The 23,413-nt window shown below is 46.2% G+C and overlaps 1 protein-coding gene across 1 annotated transcript in view; it reads right to left on the bottom strand.

The window, feature by feature from the left end:
* Nucleotides 1-4,776: 4,776 nt before the first annotated feature.
* crb2b (crumbs cell polarity complex component 2b) overlaps nucleotides 4,777-23,413 on the bottom strand; it is a gene marked incomplete at both ends in the record, with an annotated part of 29,191 nt that continues 10,554 nt past the window's right edge. The window contains 12 exons of the mRNA XM_080499614.1: nucleotides 4,777-4,998; nucleotides 5,938-6,064; nucleotides 6,562-6,678; nucleotides 7,979-8,852; nucleotides 9,794-9,959; nucleotides 10,396-10,937; nucleotides 11,373-12,347; nucleotides 16,494-16,607; nucleotides 17,432-17,584; nucleotides 19,137-19,276; nucleotides 20,574-20,769; nucleotides 22,201-22,896. Of these exons, the coding sequence (XP_080355740.1) occupies nucleotides 4,777-4,998; nucleotides 5,938-6,064; nucleotides 6,562-6,678; nucleotides 7,979-8,852; nucleotides 9,794-9,959; nucleotides 10,396-10,937; nucleotides 11,373-12,347; nucleotides 16,494-16,607; nucleotides 17,432-17,584; nucleotides 19,137-19,276; nucleotides 20,574-20,769; nucleotides 22,201-22,896 (4,322 nt within the window). The remainder of the gene's footprint in view (nucleotides 4,999-5,937; nucleotides 6,065-6,561; nucleotides 6,679-7,978; nucleotides 8,853-9,793; nucleotides 9,960-10,395; nucleotides 10,938-11,372; nucleotides 12,348-16,493; nucleotides 16,608-17,431; nucleotides 17,585-19,136; nucleotides 19,277-20,573; nucleotides 20,770-22,200; nucleotides 22,897-23,413) is intronic.

Below are 23,413 nucleotides of genomic sequence, written 5' to 3'. Positions count from 1 at the left end.
GGCCATGATTGGTCCAGAGTCTCGCCGGGCGCCAGGTCCCAACCAACGCTGCTTGTAGCTTTAACTTTTTTTCTTTTTTTAAAATTTTGTCTGTGAACTTTGAGCTGTTGGAGCAAAACAAGCCACTTTTGAGTTTAGTGCCAACATTCCTAACTCCTCCACCCCCACACCGGAGGAGGAGGAGGAGGAGGAGGAGGGGGAGGACTGACCAGCAGCCTGGCTGGGGAGGAGTCGCTCTGAGACACAAAGGAATTCTCCATCAGAGAGTCAAAGCTGGTGGGGGGGGGGGGGGGGGGGCGTTAAAGGAAAGTAGAAAAATAAGATGTTTATTTCCCAACAGGAGCACAACCGTTCAACTAATTTCTGTTTCAGCACTGATTTTTAATCTAAAAATATTAAAACAAAGAAATATTTGATTTTCTCTTGTATAGTTTTGTGAAAGATACAGGATGCAATATCCCTGCAATACCGCCTATGGCCACTGGACGGCAGTGGTGAGTTTCATTTCATCTTTAATCTGCACCTTTTTTTAAATCAAGAAGAATTTAGACCAACACACTTTCAAGTTGTTGTTTTTTTTTACATTTTTCAATGATTGTCTAAAATACTGTACCTAAAGTGACTAGAGTAGTATAGCATAAACATTATAAATAAAAAAAATACAAATAAAAAAACTAGTCATTACAGTCAAATACAATTTTAAAAGTACTACTACTTACTATTTTTTTATTATTATTAAAAAATGTTGGTTTGTTGTAATAATATTTAAACAAAATAACAGAGTGAATGAATACATATTTAAGTACCACCTAATTAACCAGGTAAGTAAATTAAATAGCAAATATCCATGGGTTAAGACATTAAATAATGAAATTACAAACTCACAGTACATGAAAGTAAAAGTTGCAGTCATTGTTATACATAAATTGATGTGGTGTGCATTAATGCAGTGAGATGCATGTTTACATTCATTGAGCATTTAATTTCAGAAACTAAAACAATTTTATTTTTAACTGATGAGCTGGACGATTCGATCTGGCAGAAAAGAAATATATATAATTCCAACATGTCCAACTATAGATAGAGTATCTGGAGTATTTGGTTTTGGCTTCTATCATGATAATAAAAGTAAACCACAAAAAACAAATAGAACCTGCGACTGAATCTATATTTAAGGGTGTAAATATCAACAGGTATCGTCAGCATAGAATCTGACTTTGCATTTATTTATTTTTTTATTTTGCCATATAAGCTAATTTTTATTTCGTCAGGCTGCGTTCTACTTTGGTTCCAGCAGAGAAAAGCCTTTGTAGATATTAGTGACGCCTCAGCTAAGACCCTAAACGATCCTCCCAGATGTGTTCACACATGGAGCGTTTCCTCCACGCTCCTTAAAACGGTTTCCATTCAGCAGGTCATTCCAGAGTTCGTCTGGCACAAACGTTTCACCTCTTGAAGGCTTTTATTAATGTGCAGAAAGCCTTTAAAAAAAAAATCTAGAGCGAGAATAATTCAACTACTGACAATAAATGAGGCCACCCCCCCCCCCCCCCCCTTTTTTTATTTTGTCCCTTTCCTGGATTTCATTATCGTGAAACTAGAAATAATAGTTTTCTTCAGTATTTACCGGCTTAATCACAACAATGCGAAGCAGTAAAAGTCTTCAAGCGTCTAAATTTAAAGATTTTCTAAAAAGAACATTGCGTTCTTTTTTGGGGGGGTCACTTTTTTTTTTTTTGTATTTTACCAAAAAGCATGAAATGAGTTCATCCATGTCGATCAAGTTGTTTTTTTGTTTAGTTTTTTTTATTTTATTTTCACTTGAACACCGTTTAAGACACATTTCAACTCGATTCCCTCCTAAATATACACAAACTGGGCTGAAAGTTTACATCCTGCTTCACACACAAATCTTCATTTAGACTCGGGTGAGAAGTTTTACTCTGAAAAAACCAAACGGCGGCAACGACGTGAAACTTCGATGGCAGCGGAGAGAAAAAAGACAAAAAAAATACAAAGTGAGACCTTTAAATATCCTGACAGGTGTGTGTGTGTGTGTGTGTGTGTGTGTGTGTGTGTGTGTGTGTGTGTGTGTGTGTGTGTGTGTGTGTGTGTGTGTGTGTGATGTCTCAGAGTAACACTCCTCACCCGCAGTGAAGCTGTACACAGTACAGCTTCAGCAAAATTACCACAAAAACAAATACAAAATAAAAAAAACAATCCCTCCAGTGTAAAATCACTACCGACCTGTACATAACGCTGACATGTTGACCTTTTCCTGTTAATACTGAAGACGCATGTTTATTTACAGAGAAGCTTTGACAGGAAGCGGAGCATGACGACTTAAAAAAAAAAAATTGGTCAAAAAAGTGCCACTGGAATTGTTTGTTTCTGCAAACTAACTGAAAAAATTAACAAATAAACAAAAAAAAACAATAAATCGTTCAGATTCACAAATGAAGTTAATCTGCACGTCCAGCATTCAACAATTAGCATTAACGGTTTTCCATTAGCCCCCGAAGCTAACAAGCTAACATGCTAACAAGTCAGTGTTTGTAAACCTTTTAGGCCCGGAGGATCTATAAATAACTTTAAATGTACGTTTGGTTTTTTGGGGGGGGGTTTTTTGGACTGTTGGGGGAGGAAAACCGGATCCAGATTTGAACCCACAACCTTCGTCGCCATGTTGGACGCGGCAAACGCCCACAACCACCGACCGACAACTTCTCACCGACGTTTTTTTAAAAGTTCAGCATATTTTAATGGGTTTTAGTTTTGTGACGTGGCGTTAAAAGTGCATCGACACTCGATGAGGTTGGGATCGATTTTTTTTTTTACTCCACCGAATTCGGCAGAAATCAACGAATCGCACCGATCAGTGTAAACCCCCCCCCCCCCGACGTCGACGTGAGCACCTCGGACCACATCTGGAACAAATCGACAATTAAATACAGATTCCCTTCACGAAAAAAAAAATTACAGTGACGCGACACGAAACAGAAAACGACAATAGAAACACTAATTTAACAAAATAAAAAATAAAAATGAAAAAACCAGTGCATATGGACATTATAATACAGCAGTGAAGGCTTGCGACTCCTGCAGTGTGAGGATGAGGAGGAAGACGAAGATGAAGGCAGACTTCAGCCTTCAAGCTGCTCTCCTGTGGGACTTCCTGTCGGATATTTGCATATCAACCAACCCCCCCCCCCCGCCCCCCCAAAAAAAAAAAAAACATTCGCTTGAGGCAACGACGTTCAAATCCTCCGAATTCTGATTCAGCAAAGAAAAACATGACGTGTGACTGAAGTTCATCAACAGAGAAGAAAAAAGGTTAAAATCACACATTTGTGGATTTTTTTTATTTAAAATCCCCCCTCGGGTTGTTATTTAACTTCCTTTCATTGCTCTTGTCTGGGAGCCGCTTCTTCATCCTCCTGTTGTCTTTTTATTCTATTTCATCCTTTTTTTTTTCCACCTCAAAAATGGCCTGAATGTTTCCCTGCTGTGTTTCAATGGAAGTCAACGGAATTATTTCTATATTCATTTAATCACGTGCCGCTTTTTTTTTTAAACAGTTTTCTGACTGAAGTTTGATTTTAGATTTTTTTTGCATCTGATCAAATCGATTGTGAAATAATTCAACAATAGAGCTTCATTTTCATTGAAAATTAGACATATTCTCATTTGAATGAAGCGTATAGAATCATATCTCACAAAAATTGACTGTGATTGAAGTTAAAAAGTTGAAACAAATCTTTAAAAAGGATGATTTTGCACTTTTTTGTTGTTTAAAGCATATAAAATATTATCAGATTGAACGAAAAAAGAAAATTCTACTTGATTTTTTTTCCCCCAATTGTCAGTTTAGTTTTAATCCGATTTTATTTGATCAATTTTACAATTTTAAAAGTGTGCTCACATTCTTGAATTCCTGTTCCACTGTTTTAAAATTGGCTTCAAATCATAAAATTTTTTTTTAATGATTTAGTCCCATAATGATAATTGTTTTTCTATTTCAGGCCTCGTTTCAGAAAAGTTTCACGTTCACATGATAACACAGCCGTGGTTTATTTCCCCGCCGTTTCCATGGAGATGGAGCGTTTTCAAAAACTGGGGGGGGGGTGGGGGGGGGGGGGTTGAACCACGGCTGTGTTATCGTGTGAACGTGAAACTTTTCTGAAACGAGGCCTGAAATAGAAAAAACGATTATCATCACGGGTGTAAATCCTTAAAAAAATGTTAGGATTTGAAGCCAATTTTAAAAAACCGGAACAGGAAATCAAGAATTTAAGCACACTTTTCAAAGTAAAATTGGTAAAATAAAATTGGAAGTAAAACTAAACTGACAATTAAAAAAAAATTAAAAAATCAAGTAGAATTTTCTTTTTTCATTCAATCTGATAATATTTGATCCGGGGGGGGGGGGGGGGGGGGGGTTGTATTATAAGAAAAGCTGCATTTTTTTAGCACAGCGGTTGTGAAAACACATAAACGTTTTATGTTTTCACATGGAAAGCGGGCTTTTTTTTTTTTTTTTTTTGCTGAATCAGCGTTTTGTGATTGTCCTCCACGTCGCTCAAAAGGATTTTTGTTTTTGTTTATTTAAAATCTTCAGTGCATCCCTTTGAACAACCTTTGTTTTTTCAGGTCTGTCGGGTCGAGTCCTCCCTCCGTCCCGCCGTCCCTCCGTCCCTCCGTCCCTCGCCGACTCCTCGCCACCCGGCGGCGGTCGCGGTGGGGGGGTGGGGGGGGGAAGGGGGCGTGGCCTCCTGCTCAGATCAGCCTCTCCTCGGGGGGCACTTTGAGCACGCTGCCCATCTCCAGCCGGGCGCCGGCCACCTCCTGCGAGCTGGGGCTGTACGTGCCCTCCGACTGGCGCTTCTTGCGGCAGGTCATGACGAGGAAGAAGGCGGTGAGGATGGCGAGCAGCACGCACAGCGTGGTGAGGGGGATGGTGACCGCCAGCCAGGGGATCAGCTCCCGGTGCTCGCCTTTCTGCAGGACGCAGGGGGGGGGGGGAAACGGCTTTAATGTGAAAAACACGCCGATTTTATCGCTGGTTTTTAACACCAGCGACGTTTGAAACCATGCGACTCGACGTAAATAATTATCATTATTATCCTCATGAGAATAATAATAATAATTTGTATTGCACTTTACAGTCAAAATGCAAAAAAACCCAGCAAAATAAGACATTTGAGAAACGGCAATAAAATCAATAAGGACATTCTTAAAACACATTACTGGAAAAAATCTTTAAAATAAACCTGAAACACCAAAATAAGACCATCATCACTCATGTCCAACCTCCAGTTTAACAAATCAATCAAACCAAAGTCGAAACTGTAAAACTGATTCTTAAATATTTAAAATTTTCACATGTGGATTCTAGAAACAGCAATTAAATGTCACAAGAGCTGTGAAATACAAGCGTTTTAGTCCCGTTTTAAAAGGAAAGCTCTGGCACATGGCACCACGAGCATAGATATAAAACACTAGATGCCTCACGGCGCCACCTGTCACATGCCTACAGCCGCCGCCATCTTGGGTGGGTCACCCGCGCGTGCTAAACATATAGATCCCCGGTTAGAAAATCCACAAAAACATGCGTAGCTCGCTTGCTAGCCCACGTAGCAAAGCAAATAATACGTCATTTGAAAGCCGAGGAAAAACTCTACCCTGTGGAAGACTTTCTCCTCATGGAAAAAATATTGGGACGGTGAAAAAGTCTTTAACTTTTAATGTTTTTGCAGATTTTCTCGTGTGAGATTGATATCTTTAGCGCGAGCAGGTGACCTATCCAAGATGGCGGCTCTGCAGGCACGTCACGGCATCAAGTGTTCCAAAATAAATAATAATAAATAAAGCAAATAATACCTCATTTTAAATTTTATATTTTCTCCTCAAGGATAAAATATTGGGACGGTCACTCACGTTGCTGTCACACAGCTCGCCGCTGTATCCCGGCGCACACACACACTGGAAGTGGTTTAGTCTGTCCAGACAGGTGGCGCCGTGGAGACACGGGCCCGACGCACACTCGTCTATCTCCACCTCACACCTGAAACACACCAGCGGGGTTTAGAACACACACACACACACCAACACACAAACACACACACACGCACTCACACAGACACACATGCAGACACACACATGCAGACGCAGAGACACACACACACACACACACACACATGCAGACGCAGACACACACACACACACATGCAGACACACACATGCAGACGCAGAGACACACACACACACACACACACACACACATATGCAGACGCAGACACACACACACACACACACACATATGCAGACACACACACACACACACACACACACACACACACACACACACACACACACACACACACACACGCAGACACACACACACACACACACACACACACACACACACACACACACAGACACCCACACCCACACTCACACACGCAGACACACACATGCAGATGCAGACACACACACACACACACACACACACACACACACACACACACACACACACACACACACACACACACACACACACACCAGGCCCCGGTGTATCCCGGCTTGCAGGTGCAGTTGCCCCCCGAGTCGCCCCCGATACACACTCCCCCGTTCAGGCACACGGTGTTTGCGTCGCACGTCACCGGAGGAAAGCGCCACCTGGTGGAGGAACACGTTAAAGTTCATTCAATCTCATTTAACACTTCAGGTAAACGACTCGGCATTAATGTTTTAATTTGATAAACACATTTCAACAAGAACAGAAACATTTAACCTGCAACTTCTGGTATTTATATTCATGTAAATATTGAAACTTCATCCAGATTATTACTTCTTTGAAATATGAACATTTATAATCCTCAAGTTTTTATCCTGTAAGTAAGTATATTTAGTAACGTCTGCATTTCATACTGTTTATTTTAAACTAATAATTGCTTTCTCAGTTTCTCAAACTTGATGCTCATTGTAAAATCATAATATCGCAGCACAGCGTCACTCAATGACGTTTAGTTCATCATTCACAGAAACACAGAACATCTTTGCTCTATAGATACTCTATAATCTGGATGTTAGAGGCGGAAGATAGTCTATAATCTGGATGTTAGTGGAGGAAGATGCTCTATAATCTGGAATAGAGGAGGAAGATCCTCTATAATCTGATGTTAGGGGAGGAAGATGCTCTATAGTCTGATGTTAGTGGAGGATGACGCTCTATAATCTGGATGTTAGTGGAGGAAGATGCTCTAGAATCTGGATGTTAGTGGAGGAAGATGCTCTATAATCTGGATGTTAGTGGAGGAAGATGCTCTATAATCTGGATGTTAGAGGAGTAAGATGCTCTATAATCTGATGTTAGAGGAGGACGATGCTCTATAATCTGATGTTAGAGGAGGAAGATGCTCTATAATCTGGATATCAGAGGAGGAATATGCTCTATAATCTGGATGTTAGAGGAGGACGATGCTCTATAATCTGGATATCAGAGGAGGAAGATGCTCTATAATCTGGATGTTAGAGGAGGAAGATGCTCTATAATCTGGATATTAGAGGAGGAAGATGCTCTATAATCTGGATGTTAGAGGAGGAAGATGCTCTATAATCTGGATATTAGAGGAGGAAGATGCTCTATAATCTGGATGTTAGAGGAGAAAGATGCTCAATAATCTGATGTTAGAGGAGGAAGATGCTCTATAATCTGATGTTAGAGGAGGAAGATGCTCTATAATCTGGATGTTAGAGGAGGAAGACGCTCTATAATCTGGATTAGAGGAGGAAGATGCTCTATAATCTGGATATTAGAGGAGGACGATGCTCTATAATCTGGATTAGAGGAGGAAGATGCTCTATAATCTGGATTAGAGGAGGAAGATGCTCTATAATCTGGGTGTTAGACGAGGAAGATGCTCTATAATCTGGATACAATCTAGACGAGGTTTTTTCCGCTCAACCGTCCACTCACTGGCAGCGTTTCCCGACGTATCCGTCGGGACAGGAGCAGGTGTGCGTCCCCGCCGTCTCCGCGCACCGTCCCCCGTTCACGCAGGCGAACTGCAGGCAGTCGTCCACCTCGTCCGCGCAGTCCTTCCCCTCGTAGCCGGGCTCGCAGGCGCACTCGTAGTCCGCCGCCAGGTCTTTGCAGGCGCCGTGCCGGCAGGGCGCCGCCGCGCACTCGTCCGTCTCCGTCTCGCACAGCGCCCCCTGCCAGCCGGGGACGCAGCTGCAGTTGAACTCGTTGAACTGGTCCCGGCACTCGCCGCCGTTCAGGCACGGCTGCGAGTCGCAGATCGGGGCGCCCTGGCAGCCGACGATGGGCTCGTGGCCGCCCAGCCGGGAGAAGCGGGGGCCCCGGGGGGCGGCGGCGGCGGCGTCCGGCACGCCGACCAGCGGCAGGTAGACGCCGCCCACCCTCACCTCGCCCAGGCACCCGGTGTACTTCTCCGCCAGCCACACCTCGGTGTGGTTCAGGAAGTCCAGGTTGCCGTTGAGGCCGAAGCTGCCGCCGGCGCGCCGCCCGTCCACCGTGAGGCGCCAGCGGGACGCCGGCTGGTCGGGGTCCACCATGCTGAGCTGGACGCGGTGCCACGCGCCGTCCGCCACCGGCCGGTCGCTGGTGAAGGCCAGCAGCTCCGCCCCCTCGCCGCTGTCCAGCTTGACCAGCAGGCTGGAGTTGAGCAGGGCCAGGCAGAAGACCGAGGCCCGGCCGGCGGCGCGGAGCAGCGTGGCCTCCTCGTCCCGCGAGCGCAGCTCCACGCTGACGCTGGTGACGGCGCCCAGCAGGGAGCCGTTGGCGGCGTAGCGCAGCGCGTTGTCCTGGAAGATCGCCTCGGTCAGACCTGCAGGACGACCACGATGCAAACGCTCAGTTAAAGAAAACGAAATAAAACCGTGACTTTTTTTTCGCCCCTTTTCCAGTTTAATTTCATTTTATTTATTTTTATTTTTATTTAATTAATTCGATTTTTTTATTTTTTTATGTCTCTTTTCAACTTTAACTTTTACTTGTTATGTAGAATAGGTAAGAAAGGGGAGATTTACACACAAAAATGCCAAAAATAGTATTGAAATTAGTTAAAACTGGTCACATTAATTATTATTATTATTATTATTATTGTTATTATTATCATTATTATAATATTTATATTATTTTATTTATAATCATAATATAATATAAATACAACAATAATAATAATAACAATAATAATAATAATTAAAATAAATTATTATTATTATCATTCTTATATAATTATAATAATATTTATATATTTTATCTATAATCATAATATAATATAAATACAACTATAATACTACTACTAATAATAATAATAAGAAGAAGAAGAAGAATTCAAATAAATTATTATTATTATTATTATTATTATATTCATAATCATTATAATAGAATAACAAATAAACCAAAGACAATAATAATAATAATAATAATATTCCATTTTATTTTAAGGCACCTTTCTGTGAGTTAAAATCGCACATTAAAAAAAACATTCAAAAAGAGAAGAAAAAATTACAGATGTCTTTAGAGATCTTTTTGATAGATGTAACAGTGAGAAAAGTAAGTAACAGTAATAAAACAATAATAAAAGTAAAATTACATCGAACAAAAACGCAGTAAAGCAAAGACGGCGTCACACCAAGATATCTGTTTTCTTTCACTTTTAATTACTTCTTTAAAGTCTAATTAAGAAATTAGCGGCTAAACTATCCGACCTGACGCGACTCGACTCGACGAGACGGGGGGGGGGGGGGGGGGGGGGCGACTCACACTCATAGCCGTCCTGCAGGTCCACGCAGCGGACGCCGGCGGGACACGGCCTGTCCACGCACCACAGCCGCGTCTCGCACAGCCGGCCTGAGAAGTTGACGGGGCAGTCGCACCTGAAGTCGTTCCAGGTGACCCGGCAGCGCCCGGCGTTGAGGCAGGGATCATCCTGCACACACACACACACACACACACAGACAGATGGATGATTGGATGAGGCGCCGGTGAAATCTGTCACCTGGAGCGACTGCCAAGACGACTGATCCGTTCACAGACAGATTTAATAATGCAAGTTCAACAGCGTCACAGCTTCCAGTCAGGTGTTTTACCTGGAGCTTCTCTTCTAGATGCTGTTTGAGATCTACGTCAGGCTGAAAAGTAGGGCTCCTGACACCACCGCGCCACACGCCACACGCTAGACCAGTGTTTTTCAACCTTTTTTTGAGCCAAGGAACACTTTTTGTCTTTGGAAAAGACACCACCAGGAGGCACACCACCACCCGATAATGGTAAAATGTGAAACTCTGTAGCCTCCATTAACAATATAAAGTCTCCTCTGAGATTGACAACTACACAACTACACAACCGCACAACTCCTCTCCTACCTTGCAGGTGTCGTCGCTGTGGCATCCCGACAGCAGGTTCTCCTCCACGCTGGCCCGGTATACCTCCGCCCCCTGGTGGCCGTCCTCCGAGGTCAGCAGCCGGTGGTCCAGCCGGAGGTCCTGCAGGCAGCCCTTGAAGCCCCCGCCCCAAGCGTTGGTGTCCATCCTCGCCGGGAGCCCCCCGACGTACACCACGTCCCCCTCCTCCACGCTCACGTTCCCCAGCGCCCGGTGGTGCCCCGCCTTGGGGAAGACCACGTGTCCGTAGCGCACCCTGACCGTCACCAGGTTGGCGTTGCCGTCGGTGACCCAGCGGGCCTCGGACAGCAGGGTGGTGTAGGGGCTGTAGATGGCCACCGTGCCCTCCTTCAGGTAGATGGTCAGGTAGGGCCTCCCCTCCCGGTGGAACTGCAGCAGCAGGCCGTTGCGTTTGAGGGAGCGCATCAGGAAGGACACGGTGAAGTTGTCCCCGTGGGCCTGGGAGACGTTGAAGGCGGAGAAGCTGGTGGTGTTCTCGTGGCCAAACGTCCAGGAGGGAAACTCTGTGGTGGGGCGGGGTGGGGGGAGGGGTGGAGGAGAAAGTTCTGGATTATCTTGTCGCCTGCAGCTTTAGAGCCACACGGGGGTTCCACAAGGCTCTAGATTGGGAGCCCAAACTATTTACCGTCGACATAAATGATGCATGTAGGATTCTGGAATAAAGCTAAATTGTACACAATATGCTGATGACACCAGCCTCTTTTGCTCAAGAAAGGATCTGCAAATGCTCATAGTAGGAAACGAGATCACAGTATTAAAAAGACGTTTCAATGAAATAAAAATGTGAAATTGGATCATTTCCAACGGCACACCTGACTAGATCTCGCGGAAACACCAGTGTGCCGCGGCGCAGTGGTTGAAAAACACTGTTATAGAGCACTGTCGTCCCCAGTAGGCCGCTCGGTTTTAAGTACGCAGGGTGTCGAGGGTGCAGGTACCTCTTTCGCAGTGCTCTCCGTAGTTGGGCCGGTGACACTGGCAGCTGGCTCGCACCCACATGTCCACGCACTCCCCGCGCTGCCTGCAGGGGTCGTCCCGGCACCAGTCCCGCTTGCTGCAGCCCAGCTCCAGGCCGCCGTGCTCCTCCCTCAGGAGGTCCTGGGGCAGCAGCAGCTTGTGGTCCACCGCCAGGTCCTCCATGCAGCCCACGAAGCCCCTCCCGCTGGACGAGCCGGCCAGGTGGTCCGGCGGCGCCCCGCCCACGTACAGCCGCTGGAAGGAGGCGGGCTGCAGGAACATCAGGTGGTTGTAGCCCTGGTTCTTCACCTGGCAGCCGCCCTCGCAGCCCGGCCCCGTCACCGTCAGCAGCAGCCGCTCGTCCATACTGGCGGTCACCTGGTGCCACTCCCCGTCGTTCAGCGGGCCGGGGTGGACGGCCGTCAGGGTCTTGCCCGACCTCACCCTGGCCTGGACGGCGCCGCCCACCAGCTCCAGGGAGAAGAAGCGGTCGGCGGTGCCGCGGTGGAGCAGCAGCATGTCGGGCAGCGTGCTCCGGAAGCGCAGCCGCACGTGGAGGCCGTGGTCGTCGCCCCGCCGCTCGGTCCCGTTCCCCGACGGCGGCGGCGGCAACGGCGACGGCGGCGGCGGCAGCAGCATGCGGACGAAGCCCTCGGAGCCGAAGGAGAAGGTGGTGGAGGTGTTGCAGCGCTCGCCGCTCCAGCCCGCCGGGCACCGGCAGGCGTAGCCGTGCTCGCCCCCGGGGCCCAGCGCCGGGACGCAGCCCGCCCCGTGCTGACACTGGTGCCGCCGGCAGCCCTCCAGCGCCACGTCGCAGTCCCGCCCCCCCCACGGCTCCCGGCCGGGCTCCGGCGCCGGGCAGTGGCACCGGTAGGAGTTGGCGGCGTCTTGGCACGTGGCGCCGTTCCGGCAGGGGTCGCTGTCGCACTCGTTGACGTCCACCTCGCAGTGGACGCCTGCAAGAAGAGACACCGACGTTCAGGCCACAAACATCAAACGCCCGACTCACAAGGTGGAAATGTCAAAGGAACAAACAACAGGAGCTTTTTTCCTGCGGACCTCGGGAGGAAATGGCCTCCCGAGGAAACCGTCATTGAACCGATTAGCCGTCAATTAGAAGTAATTGTCATAAGTTAATGAGCGGATCTTTGAGATACGGCGTCCAGATAGATTCGCAGGCCGGAGAGTCGAGCGGCGGGTCGGCGCCGCCCCGTCAAACGCCACTCGACATTAAGCCCCTGGCAGCAGCAGTCAGCTCGCATTAACATCGTCCTCCCAGAACACTGCACACCCCCGGGGGGAAAGCTGCTCGCCCAGCCGGTGCCCGAGGCTCCACCCTCGCAACACACCGGCACGCAACTTTCCTCCACTGCGACGGAGCTTTGAAACAGTTCTGCACCGGACGGTACCTGTCAGCCAGCAGCTCAGCAGCAGCAGCAGCAGCAGCAGCAGCAGCGACGGCGACGGCGGCGGCGGCGGCCTGCGTCCCCCCATGATCCTCTCTGCTGCTGGACGAGTGACACCGCCGGGTCCTCTCTCTCTCTCTCTCTCTCTCTCTCTCTCTCTTGCTTGCACAGCACAAGTCCCTGCACTCCTCCGCTCTGTACCAGCCGGGCAGGCAGGAGTGATTACAACGCAGCCCTGCCCACCTTTTTTTTTTTTTTTTACTCCCTCCCTCCTCCATCACCACCCCCCCCAACCCCACCCCCTCCACCCCTCCCTCCCCTCCGCCCTCAGAGCGCTAAGCCTCCAGCCTCCAGCTGGCTCCTGTCAGTGTCTGACACGAGGAATGTCTCTGCTGCAGTCCCTCCCTGACCGCCGCTGCAGGACGGAGCCAGCAGGAGGTGCTGCGGGTTCGAGGCCCGAGGTGAACCCCAGGTGCCCACGAGCAATGCTTGAAGCGAGCGGACGCAGAAGTCTAACGGGGATGTTAAGAAACTAATAAAATCAGCTCTGTGCCATGTGGAAATTACTGCGAACGAGACGCGGAGAAACTTGCGTTTATTTTTACGGCGCTGGATTATTGGGATGGTTTCAGAGCTTCGTCGACACCGTCAGGGTGGAGCAGATTACCTGCTCTCTTATTCTGGTCTCTAAAACTCCTGTGTGTCTGTTTACATGACAACGGTGGTCGGAGTCACTGAAAACACCGGGTTTTTTTTGAAAATGCTCCGACCGAAAACGCAAACAAAGTTTCCTCCGTCGTGTCACGACTCCATACTCCCCTGGGATTGGGTGCTTTTATTTTGACAGTCACCGTAGTAACAATCCAACGGTCCGCTAGCGCGTCTCCCATTGTTAACGTTTATGGCGTATTGTTCTCTCCTGCCTGTGTGCGTGTGTGTGTGTGTGTGAGTGGTTTTCATTACAAAAAACAAAGAAGCAGCGCCCACTAGTGGCCTGTCAATGTCACTACAGCCTTCAGTTCCTACGTTCCTCACATGTGAAGCAAACTTCCTGAAACACACTTCTTATAAATCAATGAGAACACTATTATTTGTTCACGTTTACGTACTTTATCACCTTTATCTCACTTTCACTTTATTGATTTTCCTTCCTGAACGGTTTTTACAGAAATAAACTTCATTGTTACTTTCTACAAGATGACATTTGTCTGGATCCACAAAAAATGTGGATCTATATAGGAATTGTATTTTTTCTGCTTTTTTTCGGTATCAGTTCAAGCTTGTTTTTGTTTTTAATTTTCAGTTATCTGAAGTATTATATTAAACATTATAGCCATTATTATTAAACATGAAATATGAAAACAAAACACCCACAATGTATATATAATGAAGCATTTTAGAAATACGTCCACAGCTTGTTCAGGTCAGGAATAATGGAGAAGAAATCAATATTTTCTCACCTGAAACACTGAGAAAAGTCTGAGAATTGCTGCAATACAGATTTATTACTTGTTAGTTTCTCTCCACCTATCAAACGCTCTGTTTTTTTTTTCTTTATTTGGATTTAACTTTCCAACTATGCATATTTAAAAAAAAAAAAAAAATGTTTTTAACCAGTAACTATTGTCTGCAGGAAACTTTTCTTCTTCTGCAACAAATGTTTAATACCTTTATGAACATGCATGTCTGTGTGAGAGCTGCAGGAAGTGACGAAAGAGGTGCTGAAGACACTTTAAACGGCGAGAAAAGAAAAAAGGGGGACGTTTTTCACGAACTGGGGGCTTTTCAGGGTTCGAACCAGCAGGGGGCGCTGCGGGTTCGAGGCTTAAAAGTGAGCAAGGCCCCCCTTGTGGACGGGCGTCACAGCGACTTAATCCCGTCATATTCTGGAGGCAGATGACATCATGAGGCCCGACGGAGGAAGACCCTTGTTTTGCCCGCACCCCTTCGTGCATCACCCTTTTTTTTTTTTTTTTCCTCCATCGGGCTTTTAATTAGGCTCCTTAAGCAGCTTTCCTGTAATCCCTCCACCCCCTGACAAATTTCTAAGGAAGACCCTCCGTTTAAAACCCAAGATGACATATGGCACCTTTTATTGGCTTTGTTATTCTGCACGATGCTCCTCCATACCATATGCCCCCCCACCCACCACCACCACCACCACCCTCTCATCACACATCCTCATCCTCCTCACGTCATCAAATTAGCCTCTCGCCACCTTGACGGGAGCTTTTTGGCCGAATTCCTCTCGTCCAAAGTCCAGATATTCGTCTCAAGGTCACTTTTTTTTTTGCCGCCGCTCCTGTTTTGACCGCCGCCGTGACAAATCTCCTCTAATGAGGAATTAATACCTCGGCTGGCCACGAGGAACCATCAGCAGGAGGAGGATTAGGCCTTTATTGTTTGGCTCCCGACGCGTAAACAGAAGCACATGTGATTAAAACCCGGCGACGAATAACCCATCGGCGAGACGGAGCGCGGCGCAAAACGACGGGGGAAATCGCCACATCATCACTTTTCGTCGATAGATTATTTAAGTTTCATAAAATGATGACCTGTATCAGCACTCGCATCAATCTGATATAATTGTCGTGGTATTTAGTCATCGGACTGCTTAAGAAACGGTTAAATTTGATGTAGTTTGCTGAAATATGTCCTATTAGCAGCAATGACCGTGTTTTATTTTCAGAACTAAAACAACCACACATCTTAATAATCATTATATCAAACATGTTATAAAATACCTGAGAGCATATACTGTAGAAATTCAACCGAGACACAGGGAGAGATCTTTAATTTATTAGTACAATGATTGTACTAATTAATACTATTGGAAAAAAGTCTCTACCCCATTTCTGATCTTTGATTTATATATATAAGGAAAAAAAAAAGCTTTGGATTCTTCTTATGTACCAACAATCATTAAGTGTTGAAGGATTTTCATTTAAGTTGCTCAACCATGAAGCAGTGAATTCTGTGGGCGGCCATTGTTAGTCAATATCTCAACAATAACGACAAAGTTTCAAATGAAAATGCATTGAAACCAGTTTGGTATCGCCCACATGGAAAGAACCTCTACGAGGATATATGTGCATATATGAAACCTATAAGCAGTTTATATGCACATATATGCTGCATATATATGTCACATATAGGCAAAATTGAGGTGCATATATGTGAATATACAGGCCATATAGGTCTCCTGTACTGATTCTTTATTTCCACATATATATAGCCCATATCTCACTTTGGCAACTGTCATACATTATCAAGGCAATAACTAAGAACTAACTAAAAAACAATTATGTAAGAAGAACATATAGGTGCATATATGAACACATATATACGTGCATATATGTACCTGTATAGGTGCCTGTATGCACATATATGTGTACATATGTGCATTTATGTACATATAATATAGGAAAACGGCCAATTTTATACATGTCACATATTTTTAAAAACCTATATCAAAACCTATATTAAAACATATATGTTTATATAGGTTCTTTCCATGTGGGCGACCCGATAACCAAGTAAACACAGGGCCGGTGTCGCCGGTACTGATCCAAATTCAAAACTTTAGTTTTTTTTTTTTTTCATATTTGTGAAAAACTATCAGTGAGAACAAAGTATTTTGCCGGGTGGAGTTCAGGACGGAGGACGTGGTGTCGGGAGGCGAGAGGCTCCTCCTACCTGTGAAGCCGCCGGGACACAAACACCGGTAGGAGTTGACCAGGTCCTCACAGCTTCCGCCATGTTGACACGGAGACGACCTGCACTCGTCCACGTTCACAGAGCAGTTGTCCCCTGCAGGGACGGAGACAGGAAGGACACTCAGATCCACGACGGCGTCAATCCACCAAGAGCTCGTTCCAAAAAAACACGATTCTGATTCAGATGACTGGGTTTGGAAATTAATCACTGACGTTTCATCGGTTTGTGGAGGAAGATGCTCTATAATCTGGTGTTAGAGGAGGAAGATGCTCTATAATCTGGATGTTAGAGGAGGAAGATGCTCTATAATCTGGTGTTAGAGGAGGAAGATGCTCTATAATCTGGATGTTAGTGGAGAAAGATGCTCTATAATCTGGATGTTAGAGGAGTAAGATGCTCTATAATCTAATGTTAGTGGAGGAAGATGCTCTATAATCTGGATGTTAGTGGAGGAAGATGCTCTATAATCTGATGTTAGTGGAGGAAGATGCTCTATAATCTGGATGTTAGTGGAGTAAGATGCTCTATAATCTAATGTTAGTGGAGGAAGATGCTCTATACTCTGATGTTAAAGGAGGAAGATGCTCTATACTCTGATGTTAGAGAAGTAAGATGCTCTATAATATAATGTTAGTGGAGGAAGATGCTCTATAATCTGATGTTAGAGGAGGAAGATGCTCTATAATCTGGATTGCATTAGATTATACGTTCCTTCAGTAAACAGGAGTGGAGAATAATAGTAACAAAGCGACTCTTCATTGAATTTGAATATTATTAATGCTGACAGGCACATCGCCGCTCTACAACTCCCCCTCCCCCCCCCCTCCCCCCCCCCTCCCCCCCCCCAGTAAAATGACTGCCGCCATGTTCCTGACGTGGTGAAAAACACGTGACGTGACGTCCAGAGCGACGCTCACCGGTGAATCCGGCCAGGCAGCGGCAGACGAAGCCGGCCGCCTCTTCGTAGCCGACGTCCGGTAGTTGTGAGCGCTGAGCACACTGGCCGCCGTTCTCACACGGGTCCTGCTCGCACTCGTCGACGTCGACCTCGCAGTTCCGCCCCTCGTATCCTGGACACGCGTACGAATCAAGTTTTAGTCAGCGACGCTTTGAAATCGAGGTCGGTTCCCACAGAAATGACTAAAATAGTAAAGTAAGTAAGTAAAGTTTATTTACAGAGCGCTTTTCACAGATAAAATCACAAAGTGCCGTACAGGAGAAAAGGTAAAAACAACAATATAAAATGTATATGCATGTGTAGAATTAAAGTGACACTAGTGAAAACCCCATCAACCAAAAGCTCCTAAATAAACATGTTTTCAGATTTTTTTTAAACGAGACGACAGAGTCTGCCAGGGGCAGAGCGTTCCACCGTCTAGGGCAGCGGTGCTCAATACGTCGATCGCGATCTACCAGTCGATCGCAAAGGTAGTAATAATAGATCGCATGACATTAGGAAAAAAATAGACGCTGGTGTAATGAAACTGATTTACCTTTCCGAATTACGAGTACGATCGAACGCAGCGTCAGATGACGGCGGAATTTTTCTGACCTTCAGGTCACCGCACACGTGCAAACAACGACGCTAAGTGTGGCAAAGCTAACAAGCTAGTCAAGCGAGTTACCGCAAATTTGAAGCCCTTGCTTTTTTCTTTTAAACTAGAGAAAGCTTTGGTCGTCAAACATGAGTTGGGGGAGCTGGACCAAGTGAGAAGACGAAGATGTGTCACTTTCATGAGGAATGAGAGGTGGACTTTTTTTTCACAATGTCATTTTCGAAGTGCGTTTTTCTCGTCTGCCAGTCGACCGTCGCAATACCAAAGAAGGGTCGTCAGAGTAAACTCACGTAATTACAACAAATGTTCATAGTTAACTACGTCGTGTTGCACAATATTGGCTCGTACGGTTTTACAAGGTACATCATTATACATTGTACATATAAAGAATCCTCAATATATTTGAAAATAAATATATGTTTTGCATTTTTGTAGTGGGTAGATCACTTTGACTTGGTCGTTTTGTAAGTAGCTCGTATGCTGAAAAAGTGTGGGCACCCCTGGTCTAGGGGCAACAGACTGAAAAGACGGGTCCCCTAGGGTCTTATAATGAGTCTTAGGGACCACAAGCAGGTTCTGGCCATACGACTGAAGAGTTCGGCCAGAGGAGTGCAAAAGGTCCAGGACGTACTGTGGGGCCGGACCGTTTAAGGCTCTGAAAGTCACGAGGACCTTAAAATCAATTGGAGAGCCGATAAGACTGGAGTGATACGAGACCTTCGGGGTGCACCTGTTAGAGGGCTAGCAGCAGAACTTTGAACGATTTTCAGTTTGTTCAGCGCAGACTTATCCAGACAGGTAAGAACAGAGTTGCAATAATGAAGTCTTGTAGATATGAAAGCATGAAAGAGATGTTTAGAGATGTTCCTTCGGTGATAAAAGCATATTTCGCACAAGCTGTTTTGAGCGTGTCTCCAAAGACTTGGCCTGGTCAAACACAACCCCCAGGTTTGTGAGGCTGGATTTGACAGAGGAGCCAAGAGAGCCAAGGTGCTCTCTTGGCTCCTCTGATAATGTCTTTGTGGTTCTGTTTGGGTTCCAAATGGGGGGGGGTCAAGGCGTGTACCTGGCCAGCAGAGGCACTCGTACTCGTTGACGCCCTCCAGACACGTGGCTCCATGCTGGCAGGGGTCGGACGCACACTCGGGGATATCCTCCTCGCAGTGCCGTCCCACGAAGCCCGTCCCGTCACAGTCGCACTGGAAGCTACGGACAAGCAGAAGAGGCAACAAACGGGACTTTTTTTTAAAAACGTGAACCCGGAACGAGGCGTCTCCGTCACCTCACCCCCCCTCGACTCGCCACCGCTTCCAAATCGGGAGCCGGCGACTGCGAACCGGGTCTTCGCGGCGCCTCCCGACTCGTCACCCTGACTCACCGCCGCGGCCGACGCTAAGTGGATTAATTCTTATCCCCCGGTCAACTTTAATGTCTGCCATGCAGACGTGAGGCTGGATGACAGGAGGCTCAGCGGGAGGCGACTGTAAACAAGGACAGCGATTACTGCTGGGCTCGCCGTCAAGCAGCTCCTCAAGTCCCTTGGACGTCTTCGCGCCGACATTAAAGGTGTATAATGATAAGTAACTCAGATTTATGTACTTTTGATAAACAGCATCCTCAGTAGGGTAAAACATAACAATGCTAATCCAGGAACTGTGATAATGTAATAAATCTCTGTTTCGGTATCGGTCTTGGCTCAGCTGCATCACTGTTTGGAGTTTATCTGACTATAATCCAGGTTAAATTGCAAGGCAGCGCCTCGTTAATCCCAACCCAAATCAGTTTTCCTCGACAGGAACACAAAGGCAACAGTAGCATTAGCCTGTGATTAGCGTTAGCATGTGTTGAAATATGTCGGCAGTTTTATCTCAACCGTTTTTGTTGCTGCACATTCTAGTCCAGGGGCGTCAAACTGATTTTAGTTGAGGGTCTTCATCAACCTGATCTGACCTCTGGAGGGCCGGACAAGTCAAACATAACATTAAACTACAGATCTGGACAAATGTCAAAGTCTTTCCTTCTTTTAATCCTTTCGTAACTGCAAGAATTCGCCAGTCTATTCTGAAATATACATATTAAAGTTAATCAGATATTACTATATTTGAAAAAGAAAACACAATATCTGTACCTGGATATCATATTTTTATTCAGGATTAAAACAATTTGTCATCATCTGGAAAAAAAATGTGAGTTTACGTGTCTAAAGTATCACGTCACATAAATTGGCCACCTTTATTGTGAAAGGCGTTGCGTTATGTGACCTCCACAGATTGCATTAATGAATTCTGACCAAGGGCGGCTTTGAATGTCATTTTTGCCAATCGAGTGTTTTTTAGATCAGCCTCTTGTCAGTTTTCATATTTAAACTTAAAAAAAAAAAAGAAATCACATGGCGCGCCGCATGTTTGACACCCCTGTTCTAGTCACTCGCTGCTGGTACCAGTCAGAGGCCGGACCAGTGTGTGTGTGTGTGTATGTGTGTGTGTGTATGTGTGTGGTCTACCTGTCGACCCCGTCGAGGCACCGGCCCTCGTTCAGACAGGGCGCGCTGGCGCACTCGTCAATGTTGACCTCGCAGTCGCCGCCCTGGAAGCCGGCCAGGCACTCGCACGTGTACGTGGCGACGTGGTCCCGGCAGGTGGCGCCGTTCCGACAGGGAAGCTCCTCGCACTCGTCGATCTCCACCTCGCAGTTAATCCCTGCGGGAGACAGAGCCGGCGGCGATGGCGGCGGGCCAAGAGGCGTCAGATTGGCAACGCGTCTAATTATCTTAGCACACGTCCTGCAACAGTATCGCCGAATGAGAGCGGGAGCTGCCAGGAGCTCCGCGGGACAGACGGGGGGGGGGCAACACGGACCAGAACAGCAGATTCTTATATTCTGAGAGGTACTTGGAAGGCCCCTCGGAACAGACGGCCAAACATTTAGGAAACCACGTATTAAGGAATGGCTGTTTTCGCAGGTGATGGAAGAATGACGAGTCATTTTTAGCACATCTGAAGCAGTTTTGATTTGAAATTACTGTATTACTGCATTTGTTCGTCCTGAAAAGAAACCAAATTTATGGATATTGATCAAATTAGACACATAACATCCATTCTTTTCTTTTTTTTTTTCATGAACCCAAATTTGGGCCTTTAGCAGTGAGGAGGGCACTTCTGGGATCTCATAATGGATGAATTCCAATCAAATAAGCAGAATTTATGAGAATCCAGTTAATCCTTTATATCACTCAGTAGCTCCAGGTCTGGTAGGACCTCTGAGGAGTGGACCCGGCGAGAGTGGACACCCTGTACTCGGCGGACACATTGCAATGAGCTAACCTGCCGTACGCAGACAACGGACAGGTTTAGCGGACAATAAAAACATGTCAGTGTTTGCAACGTCCAAGGCCGTCTAGAATTCCTTCTTTGTCTTCTTCTTCGATGATCTTGGCAGACTAAACACATCCCTGGTGTATTACTGCCCTCTACTGGATGATAAAATCTTGGATTTCCCTGCCTGGTTGGAAAGTGCATGCGGGGAGTGATCGGTTCACATTTGAAAAATATTGAATAGTTATATTTATTCAACTGCGAATACTTCTATACATTTTATCAGTAGCGTTTTATGACCTGTATTATTACTGTACTGGATGTACTTATTCTATTTAGAATTTTATATAAATTTTTTTCATGTCTATCTTATACATTATATATAAATACACCTGTACCTGCATTTATATTTCATTTAATTTTGTTGTATTATCTTGTATGCATTTCTTTATGTATATATAGCAGATCAGGAGAGATTTCTACTCAAAAGAGACATTGTGTACATGCCACTTTACTGTTTATATGATTATATGGTGTATATATTTTTAAATCTTTAAATTGTTATTTTTAATATTATTGTTACATGCCTTTTGCACTGTGGGTCTGAGAGGACTGAATTTCATCTGTGCTGTATGTCATGCATATTAGCACACTTGACAATAAAGCTGACTTTGACTTTGATTTCTTGTGAGAATCTGTCTCAATCTGTCTCGTTTCACTTTCAGGACTCCTATCAAAAACAATCATACTTGAAATCAGTTTCTAAGTCACCCTCAAGCTCCCTGCACAAAAAGAAGAGTCAGTGCTCAATATTACCTTTAAACCCGGGAGCACAGTCGCACTCGTAGTGGTCCACCTCGTCCAGGCAGGTGCCGTTGTTGTGGCACGGTCGGGAGGCGCACTCGTTGATGTCCAAGTCGCAGTGGTAGCCTTGAAATCCGGGCACACAGAAGCACTGGTAGGCACTGACGCCATCTTTGCAGATGGCTCCGTTCTGGCAGGGCCCAGACGAGCACTCGTCTATGTTCTCCTCACAGCCGGGCCCCTGGTACCCCGCGGCGCACCGGCACCGAGGCCCCGAGTCGGGGACGTCGACGCACGTGCCGCCGTTGTCGCAAGTTTGATCTGCGCAAGTGGTCACGTTATCCTGGCAGTCGTCCCCTCCCGATCCGATGGGACAGTGGCAGGAGTATCCGTTCGGACCGTCCACGCAGTGCGACCTCGTACCCTGGCAGGGATCGCTGGCGCACTCGTCCACGTCTTGGGTACAGTTGAGGCCCGTGAAGCCGTCCGGGCAGAGGCAGGTGAAGTCTCCCGTCCCCGGCGTGCTGGTGCAGTTGGCGCAGGGCGCCGTTAAGCAGGCGTCGTACAGCTCGTCGCAGTTCTCGCCCATGTACCACACGGAGCCTTTCGGGCACAGGCACACGTAGTCGCCCATGTGTTCCAGACACGTGGCTCCATTACTGCAGGGCGAGGACAAACACTTGTCTGCTGCAGCTGTGCAAAGGAGACCTGGGACAGAAGGGAATGCACAAGTCTGATCAATGCGACGGCTTAAACAGAGCCAAAAGACGCTTGAAGAGTCAGAAACGTACCCAGACGGGAGTTCAAACCAAATCACAACAAGCACAAGAATAAAGATAACCGATAGATTTTTATATCCTTCCGAAACCTGGAGTATATACAGTCACAGAGGTTGTGTATACACCATATAGAGGATCTGTCGGCCGCGGAGAGCTTCTAGACCACAAGACTATCACCTTCCCCCGATAAGCTTTAGCTGGACAACCGAGGGGCTTCTGACGACCCTGACCTCTAAAGTGCTTAGGAACCAATCAGGTGATGAAGAGTAACAAGCCCCCTTTTTTTCCCCTCTGGACTTAAGGTCGCAGCAGATGGTTTAAAAAGTAAACTTATTACACCTCCGAGGTGGCAGCTGTCAGAGGCGTCAATGAAAGTGCGACTCGTCTCGTAGCTCAGGACTTCAGACTGTGAGGATTTAAGCAAGTCGTCTCTGGAGTAGAGATTT

The sequence above is a fragment of the Blennius ocellaris genome, assembly GCF_963422515.1.
Source record: "Blennius ocellaris genome assembly, chromosome: 7".
Taxonomy (NCBI): domain Eukaryota; kingdom Metazoa; phylum Chordata; class Actinopteri; order Blenniiformes; family Blenniidae; genus Blennius; species Blennius ocellaris.
This window is presented reverse-complemented; position numbering and strand designations above follow the sequence as displayed.